At 33.5% G+C, this 10,286-nt stretch overlaps 1 protein-coding gene across 1 annotated transcript; it reads right to left on the reverse strand.

Moving 5' to 3' along the window:
* Positions 1–243: 243 nt before the first annotated feature.
* Positions 244–8,611, reverse strand: LOC121391115 (electron transfer flavoprotein-ubiquinone oxidoreductase, mitochondrial-like). Its single transcript, XM_041522853.1, is given in 16 exon segments — positions 244–440; positions 5,311–5,682; positions 5,780–5,948; positions 6,005–6,097; positions 6,386–6,436; positions 7,249–7,283; positions 7,286–7,322; positions 7,379–7,444; positions 7,534–7,680; positions 7,726–7,803; positions 7,887–7,990; positions 7,993–8,086; positions 8,235–8,324; positions 8,326–8,358; positions 8,360–8,466; positions 8,551–8,611. Coding segments are annotated over 15 exon segments (1,665 nt in total). The 5' UTR covers positions 8,459–8,466; positions 8,551–8,611.
* Positions 8,612–10,286: the final 1,675 nt, after the last annotated feature.

Below are 10,286 nucleotides of genomic sequence, written 5' to 3' on the forward strand. Positions count from 1 at the left end.
TTAAAGCAAGTACAACCTCTACACTTTACACTTCCTGATTTTTTTAAATAAGGACAAAAGCTACAGCAAATGTCATACTGTCATAAGTAGAACGTCAGTACTCAGCACTATGACACCGGCCAATAATGAATACCAGTATATTACATAATTCATAAAATTTTTTTTGGTTTTTAATATATATAAATTTAATTTAAAGTGGAAAAACAATATCCTATAGTATCATAATATAACAAAACATTGAGTTTACATTCCTGAATAGGCTGGTCCACCCCCTTCAGGTGTTACCCAGTTAATATTTTGACTTGGATCTTTAATATCACATGTCTTACAATGAATGCAATTCTGTGCATTGATTTGGAGTCTCATCCCTTCTCCTACCTCCAAGGGTACGTATTCATAAACTCCTGCAGGACAAAACCTTTGTTCAGGACTGTCAAATACTGTTAAGTTTCTCTCAACAGGAATATAGTCGTCCATTAAGGTCAGGTGAGCAGGTTGGTCATGTTCATGATTTGTGCCAGTTAAAGCTACAGAGGTCAAAAGCTTAAAACTGACTTCTCCATCTGGTTTAGGATATTCTATAGGTTTGTAATCTTGAGCAGGACATGACTTTGAAATGTCCAAGGTTCTTTGCCTCGTAACATCCAAATGAAAATTCCTGTGTATGCTATTCCACCCCAGTAGCCAAGGGGAGAATGGAAAGCAGGTCTAGAGTTATAAACTTGCTTCCATACCAAACTGCTTTTTACTCTTTCTTTGTATGCATCCAAATAGAGACCTAGTCACATGAGAGTCACATGACAGTGACATAGTGATAAATGGATGAATAAATAGATCAATACATTGACTAAAGATACTCAGACTCATTCCCATACCTGAAGTTAAAGTCTCATTCTGGTTCTTACTGAGGCTTTAAAAGTAGACTCTGCAGCTAACATACCAGACTTCGTAGCATTGTGAGTACTTTTAATTTTAGGTACATTCATAAAACCTGGACTGCAGCCCATCAGAGCACCACCAGGAAAAGCAAGTTGAGGAATACTCTATAGGAAAATGGACAGACATATATCACAATTGACATGTAGTTTGACCACTTTACTTGTATTCCTCCTTCATTGAGTGCATGTACTCCATATCCTATTCTTGTACCTCCTTCAAAGGTAGGACAAATAGATGGATGTCGCTTCCATTTCTATAGATACCATAATATATCTAATTACTCATACAGCATTGTGTCGTGTCATGTCATGATGATGTTATCACATTCATGTAAACACCAAGAACCACCCAAAACTTCTTACCTGAAACTCTCTTTAAAAGGGTTCAGATAAGACTGGTTCAGGGTTGGCATAATCCAGAGCAATCTATGGACAAAAAAGAGTTTATGTTAAGAGTATGCTACAGTGAAACCTCTTTATAATAAACAATTTGAGACCTATGAAACTATCATTAGTGGAAGTATTTCTCATGTTAAAATTTGAATACACTAAAGTTCTTACATAGAACTACAAACTAATGTCTTTAAATCAGAGCATTATCTATGAGTGGACCCCCAATACAAAGACTAATAATACACTAAAGTATTAGTATGGGACTAGAGCAAGTGTCCTCAATATAGAGGTTATATAATACACTAAAGTATTAGAGTGGGACTAGAACAAGTGACCTCAATATAGAGGTTCTATAATACACTAAAGTATTAGAGTGGGACTAGAACAAGTGTCCTCAATATAGAGGTTGTATAATACACTAAAGTATTAGTATGGGACTAGAACAAGTGTCCTCAATATCGAGGTTATATAATACACTAAAGTATTAGAGTGGGACTAGAACAAGTGACCTCAATATAGAGGTTGTATAATACACTAAAGTATTAGAGTGGGGCTAGAACAAGTGTCCTCAATATAGAGGTTGTATAATACACTAAAGTATTAGTATGGGATTAGAACAAGTGTCCTCAATATAGAGGCTGTATAATACACTAAAATATTAGTATGAGACTAGAACAAGTGTCCTCAATATAATGTTTGTATAATACACTAAAGAAGTTAGGAAAATTAAAGAATATTAAAAGTAGTAATGAGTATAAAAATTATTTTATTTAAATGATACACAATGTTACAATGACTAATACAAAATATGCAGGCTTTAACTTTTCAGTCAGTAGACACTGTGGACTGATCCATTTCTTTTCGGCATTCTTCTTCCTGGTTCAAATATCTTTCATAGTGTTCATCAACAATTTGTAGTATATTGACTTCATTCTCTCTCACACGGAACTTGTACCAATTAGCTAGTACTATGAATACTAACAGTATAATAAAGATAACAACACTCCTAGTAATGTTGTAATAGAAACTTGGACAGATAAAATTGTTATCACACCCAAAAGGATATTTTGTATTAATATTAATGAGATAACCAACTCCAAAACAAGCTAACCACATCCCAACCATCATCCCTCTCATTTGTACAGGAGATTGTGCTATTGTGAACTCCAAAGATGTTGGAACAATCAGTGCAAAAGCAGCACCATAAAATATCTGAGGAATTAGTAATAGGTCATTGAAATATGACAAGGTATTCTTTTGGTACTTGAATATAACCACATAGGATAATGTGGTTGTCAAAGCAAAGACTAGTCCCACACCTATTCTCTTCAACATACTGGGAATGTATTTATAGAAAAAGGGATAAACAAAGAACAGATGGAGAAGCAATAAGAAAACTGGAGTTATAAACTTCATTATGTTACTTGAAATGAAGCAAGATTTAAAAGATGAATTAATAAGATTAGGACCCTTCATTATACTCCAGTATACTTCATCAGCACAACTGAGTCCAACAATACAAATCATCAGAGGAATCATACGTAACACTGTCTTCACATTTTCTACTTCCTCTTCTGTAAAAGGTCCACCATATTTTTCCTTACCTAGGTCTAGTCGGGAAGGATAGTCATCCTCCCAGTAGGTGAAGGCACTACGGTTCCTCGGGTACTTGTTCTTTCTGGCATAATTGAGTACTTTAGCAATCAACTTGATAGGATTGACAATGAGAGGGGTAGTTTCCAACCAGTTTCCGAAAAAGGAATGAGTTATTAATACAACAGACACTGCTACTCCTGTTACCACGTATGACAGGATACGTATGTCAATAAAATTAAAAGAACATCGTTCAAGTTGAAAAATGGTAAATGCAACTGGCACATTAATACTATGCCAGTATATGATAGCACTTAGTTCATCTGCTGAAGCTCCTACAAGTTGATCAACATTGAACTGTACAATGTTAGCACGAAACGCAGTGTATCCAACTACAGCACAAAGATATGAAATTGCATATAGTACAAAAAAATAATGGATTATTGGGCCAATATGCTGCTGTAATAAACCCCACACCAGAAAGTATCCAAGCAAAAAAGGAAAAAAAGATACCAGTAACAATGATCTTATAACGTCCTGTCCACACATCAGCTATCAATCCAAGCAATGAGAATGTAAAGAAGAGCATACAATATCCAACATCAAAAACAATATTAGTCGTATTATTTGGTGTCTGACTTTGTTGAACATTGCTGTATATGGTAGCTTCAAAATATCTCACATATATAATGTAGTTGTACATTAGAGCATCCCAGACAAGTAACAAGATAGATGATTGTGAAGAGACACGGCAAAAAAAAACGAGAGAACCTTGACTGATTTGTCATCATTGAAATGTTGTTCAGCCAAATACTTGATATCTAATGAAACTGAAGATATGAAATGGTTATTATGGTTATATGTAACCTGATTTGCAATAAGGGACAACTAATGTCAAACCTTTGTGACCTAATTTGTGCAAAGGGACAACTGTTAAAACACCTCAAAAAGCGTTTATATATATATACAGCTGCCATGAATAGTTGTGCATTTATAGCAACTTTGTGTATATGCAAAATTGTTTGTTGAGATGTTTTAACAGTGGTCCTTCCTTTATCACAAATAAAGTGACAAATGTTTTGCCAGAAGTGGTCCCTTATTACAAATCAGGTCACATATAACTTACATATGCAAAAAGTAAAGATGTCATTGTTTTGTTTACTAGTGTACTACAGTTTATGTAGCTACATAAATATTAGTATGTTAATAATAAAAATATTGTTATGTTTGCTTTTTTGATAGAAATAAATTAGAACATGTAACATACATAATATATATTGCAATTAATCAACTAATCAATTATTACAATGGCACACTTGTGTTTTGTTTTTGGAGAATTTACTGTAGATATCTACAATTTAGAAAATGGAATTGAAATTTTCTGTTTAAATTTCCATGTAGGATACTGATGGATACTGACCGATACTAAGTAATAAGTACTTGTTGGTATCCATGATGTAGATACTGATGAGTATTTATGGATATCTGATATGCTCAAAAAGATCCCAATAACAATGATTTTATACTGTCCAGTCAACACATCAGCTATCAGTCCAATCAAAGAGAATGTAATGAAAAGCATATAATTACTTATATACCAAAGATGATATCAGTGATTCTATTTTTGCTGAACACCAGATTTGAACACATAAAATTAGAGCAAAAATACCAGGTTTCTTTGAATCTTCTGGAAATACACATGAAGAATAAACAATGGATGATCAACAAATTCAATTTATACATGTATTATATAATTACTTCGTTATGATATATATGTAATTTGTTTTCTGTTCCACTTTGTACTTTTTTAAAATTGTGTCAATGTACACTGCTATTAATTCCTACAATCACAATAGGTAAAACAAACTAAAGGAAATTAGTGTAATGGAATGTTTTGTTAATATGAGGCAAAGAGCACATAAGTACAATGGAAATGATATAGAGAAAAACTTAAAGCAAGTACAACCTCTACACTTTACACTTCCTGATTTTTTTAAATAAGGACAAAAGCTACAGCAAATGTCATACTGTCATAAGTAGAACGTCAGTACTCAGCACTATGACACCGGCCAATAATGAATACCAGTATATTACATAATTCATAAAATTTTTTTGGTTTTTAATATATATAAATTTAATTTAAAGTGGAAAACAATATCCTATAGTATCATAATATAACAAAACATTGAGTTTACATTCCTGAATAGGCTGGTCCACCCCCTTCAGGTGTTACCCAGTTAATATTTTGACTTGGATCTTTAATATCACATGTCTTACAATGAATGCAATTCTGTGCATTGATTTGGAGTCTCATCCCTTCTCCTACCTCCAAGGGTACGTATTCATAAACTCCTGCAGGACAAAACCTTTGTTCTGGACCATCAACACACTGCCAAATTCCTCTCAACAGGAACACTGTCGTCCATTAAGGTCAGGTGAGCAGGTTGGTCGTGTTCGTGGTTTGTGCCAGTTAGAGCTACAGAGGTCAAAAGGTCAAAACTGACTTCTCCATCTGGTTTAAGATATTCTATAGGTTTGCAATCTTGAGCAGGTCGTAGTTGGGCATGATCAGGGACATGACTTCGAAATGTCCAAGGTTCTTTGCCTCGTAACATCCAAATGAAAATTCCTGTGTATGCTATTCCACCCCAGTAGCCAAGAGGAGAATGAAAAGCAGGTCTAAAGTTACGGACTTGCTTTAATTCCTTCCATACCCAACTGCTTTTTACTCTTTCTTCGTATGTATCCAAATAGAGACCTAGTCACATGAGAATCAAATGACAGTGACATAGTGATAGATGGATGAATAAATAGATCAATACATTGACTAAAGATACTCAAACTCATTCCCATACCTGAAGTTAAAGTCTCATTCTGATCTTACTCAGGGAGGGCTTCTGCAGACTCTGCAGCTAACATACCAGACTTCATAGCATTGTGAGTACCTTTAATTTTAGGTACATTCATAAAACCTGGACTGCAGCCCATCAGAGCACCACCAGGAAAAGCAAGTTGAGGAATACTCTATAGGAAAATGGACAGACAGATATCACAATGGACACATAGTTTCACCACTTTACTTGTATTCCTCCTTCATTGAGTGCACGTGCTCCATATCCTATTCTTGTACCTCCTTCAAAGATAGGACGAATAGATGGATGCTGCTTCCATTTCTATAGATACCATAATATATCTAATTACTCATACAGTGTTGTTTAAAATTTAAAATTTTGGGTTCTTCTTGGTGTAACTTGTACTATGATGATGACATCAATATGTGTCATACTGGTTAATAATGATTGTGTGAATACTAGTTTAATTTTTTAGGTTTAGGGTTTAGGATTTAGTGTTTAGGGTACATCTTGTTGTAACTTGAGTATGATGATGACATCACTATGTGTTGTGTTGTGTCATGATGATGTCATCATATTCAAATTACATAAGAGACAATTTGTTCTTACCTGAAACTCTTTAAATGGGTTCAGATATGGGTTGGCATAATCCAAAGAAATCTATGGACAAAAAAAGTTTATGTTAAGAGTATACTACAGTGAAACTCTTTATAATAAACAATTTGAGACTTAGTAAACAATTCTTAGCAGAAATATCACTTATGTTAAAATTTGAAATACACTAAAGTCTTGCATAGAACTACAAACTAGCATTTTTAAATCAGAGTGTTATCTATGAATAGATCCCCAATACAAAGATTAACAATACACTAAAGTATTAGTGTGGGACTAGAACAAGCGTTCTGAAAGTAGTTGTATAATACATTAAAGTATTAGTATGGAACTAGAACAAGTGTCCTCAATATAGAGGTTGTATAATACACTAAAGTATTAGTATGGGACTAGAACAAGTGTCCTCAATATAGAGGTTGTATAATATACTAAAGTATTAGTATGGGACTAGAACAAGTGTCCTCAATATAGAGGTTGTATAATACACTAAAGTATTAGTATGGGACTAGAACAAGTGTCCTCAATATAGAGGTTGTATAATATACTAAAGTATTAGTATAAGACTAGAACAAGTGTCCTCAATATAGAGGTTGTATAATATACTAAAGTATTAGTATGAGACTAGAACAAGTGTCCTCAATATAGAGGTTGTATAATATACTAAAGTATTAGTATGAGACTAGAACAAGTGTCCTCAATAAAGAGGTTGTATAATATACTAAAGTATTAGTATGAGACTAGAACAAGTGTCCTCAATATATAGTTATATAATACTATTAGTATGGGACTAGAATATGATTCCTTAGTACTGATTGTGTTTTAATATTATAGTGTCATTCATGTGGTTGTAATGTACACACCACATATCCACAAGACACTTGAGGTGACCCTTCATAAGATGGTACATAAATGACCCAGCATATGTCCTCCGATCCTAAAAAAGAAAGAGATATACCTATAATTTTAACATAAAGAGAACAAATATCTTACTGTAGGCCAACCAGCAGTGTGTTCTACTAAGCCTGGCTTATGTTTTGCCAGATCAATTTCCCATAACTACAAAGGATTAGAGGGAAGGAGAAAGGAAGAAAGAAAGAAGAAAGGAATGGAAAAGAGATAGTTAGTATTCATGATGATATACTTACTTCTTTCAATCCTATTCCATAGTTTTGTGGCTGACAATTTTGTCTTAAGTTAAATTTTTTATAAAGCTGTTTGGCTAGAAAACCATGACAACCCTCACCAAACAAGGTGACCTTAGCATGTAGTTCCATACCTCTTGCAAAAGTATTCTAAATCAATTGAGTGAAATTTTAACTAGGTTATATTGAACTAACCTTGGGTGATCCATCTTTAGCTACTCCAACATCAACAGTAGCTATACCTTTAACACTACCATCCTCATGATACAATACCTTGACAGAGAGAGAGAGAGAGAGAGAGAGAGAGAGAGAGAAATAGAGAGACATTAGTACTACTACTATCAAAGATTAATCACTTCACTAGCAGCTATTCCAGGATATATTTCTACTCCCATTGCTTCAGCTTGTTCTCCTAACCAACGTACAACGTTTCCTAGTCTCACAATATAGTTGCCATGGTATTCATTGGGAGACCACGAATAATTGGTATGGGAATGCGTCTTTTTTTGGTCAAGATTGCCATTCTATCACCTGTCACTGGAGTGTGGAGTGGAGCCTAAGAGTAATGGTAACCATGGTGATTATTAATGAATATATAATAAGATGTAGTGTGTAGCATAACAAAAATATTTTGAAGAATTTACAACAATATTACTTGTTTGTAACTATGGTAATTTTTAATAAATAATTAATAAAGGACATACCCCTCTCTCTTTCCAATCAGGAAATAACTCCATTAATGCTCTTGGCTCTAATACTGCCCCAGACAAAGTATGTGCTCCAACTTCTGGTGCCCTTTTCCACCACACATACTCTGATATCTTTGTCCACTCTCCTCACTAAGCTGTCTAAGTCTAATAGCTGCAGAAAGACCAGCTGGTCCTGCCCCCACAATTACAACATCACATTCATCAGCCTCACGAGTCATATCAATACCTATAAATAGTAACATGTTATTATATTAAGGCATCTAAACAGTGACAGACATTACATCTTTCTAAACTATTTTTAACCCTTTACCTTCCCATCGAGGATCATTCTCTCGTGATACAACAGAATAATGTGTTGTGATACGAGGATGGGTGGAGCTTCCAGGTGCTACTGAAGTGTGAAGTAGTTGCCTTGCCAACCCTCGCAATGAGTTAACTAAAGAAACAGGAGAAATAAATTTAGCCATTGAGATATAACTGCTAACTACGCAAGGAGAATTATGTAATGATTATAAATAATGCTGATGAAATACTAGAGTTATCTTGCATAATTGGTCCATAGTGATACATTCATTTCATTATATCAATTAGTCAGGTCAAATATACAATATAGATTGTAGCAATACTAATAACATTGTATTATTAAACGTACCGTTTCTTCTAATATGATTAAGACTAAGCATTTTCTCAGAAGTAATAAGAGTAAGAAGTGACAGCTACAAAACCACGCCTATTAGCGACACACCTCCAAAGATTATTAAAGGTAAAGTCTATGTATCCATTTATCAAACACCCATTTATCTGTCCATCAACTCATTCCACCTTCCAATATCTATCCATCACTCATTCATACAGCAATAAATTCAACTCATAGTGACCATAATTACAGGCACATGTTAATTCAGTTCCTCTACAGAGTTAGGACATCATGCCGTGGAATGCTAATTTAGCTGATTATTCTCAACGTGCAATCTCTGTTCTGCTACTAGGACTAACAATATATGGACTTTTCTTTACTGACAAAGGGAGGACATCGAGCATGGACAAGACACAAGAATAAAAAGTTAGAAGATGGACATAGTGACATGGGATCGGATGGTGGGGAAGAAACCAAATAAAGGATCTTAGTACACCATCATTTTGTACAATAAAGGACACACACAATGATCATCATATTGATATCTTAATAGTATTATTAGATTAATTTATTAATTTAATATTCATTATGTCATGATGTAATTAATATTAATTATTACATTCCAAAAGTGATTAACAAGAATTGTTATAAATTATATTATGATTGGTCTACATGTTGGAAAAAAAAACAAATAATAATATAGAATATCACAAGTATAGATTGTATATCAAGGTAAAGGTTCATTTAAAGCCGAGCACCAAAGTTTGGTATACCATATTGAGGTTGGTAACTGACGTCTATCATGTGATTGTCATGTGATACTACTTAGGAGGTTTTATCAGTGTTCTCAGAGGTTTAAAGGTGTTCATTAATAAATCATCTTAAACTACTTATCATGATCTATATAAACCTGAAAAACTAAGGATTTCTTTGGTCAGTTTGTAGAATGTGTCAATTATGATATATATATATATTCATGGAGTTATAGTAATGTTAATGGTGGTTATAGACTTATAGTTAATATATAGACAAACAGTTCTGTGAAACTATGTACATTATGATTTCAGCTAATATGATTAGATCATATATGATTATATTAAAATAGAACTTTCATCAGTTAACATATACTTTCTCACTAAATGTAACACATGTAATAAATGTCTTGTTTTTGTTATTTACTAATAATAACAACTTTAGAAGTATTTCTCTGTACATATACAGTTGTCTGTTTACACAGCATGCAACCCTCCTTGCTAACTAAAAAACAGTCATGAGTGGGTGTACATGTTATATTTAGGTTACATATGACCATATTAGGAGTTATTTTGTGATAATAGTATTTTATAATATTGTCATTATTCTGAAGACTTACAAATGTATTTTTTGGAGTTTATGTTCTGTTTATATTG

Source organism: Gigantopelta aegis, unplaced genomic scaffold (genome assembly GCF_016097555.1).
Source record: "Gigantopelta aegis isolate Gae_Host unplaced genomic scaffold, Gae_host_genome ctg1732_pilon_pilon:::debris, whole genome shotgun sequence".
In the NCBI taxonomy this organism is placed as follows: Eukaryota; Metazoa; Mollusca; class Gastropoda; order Neomphalida; family Peltospiridae; genus Gigantopelta; species Gigantopelta aegis.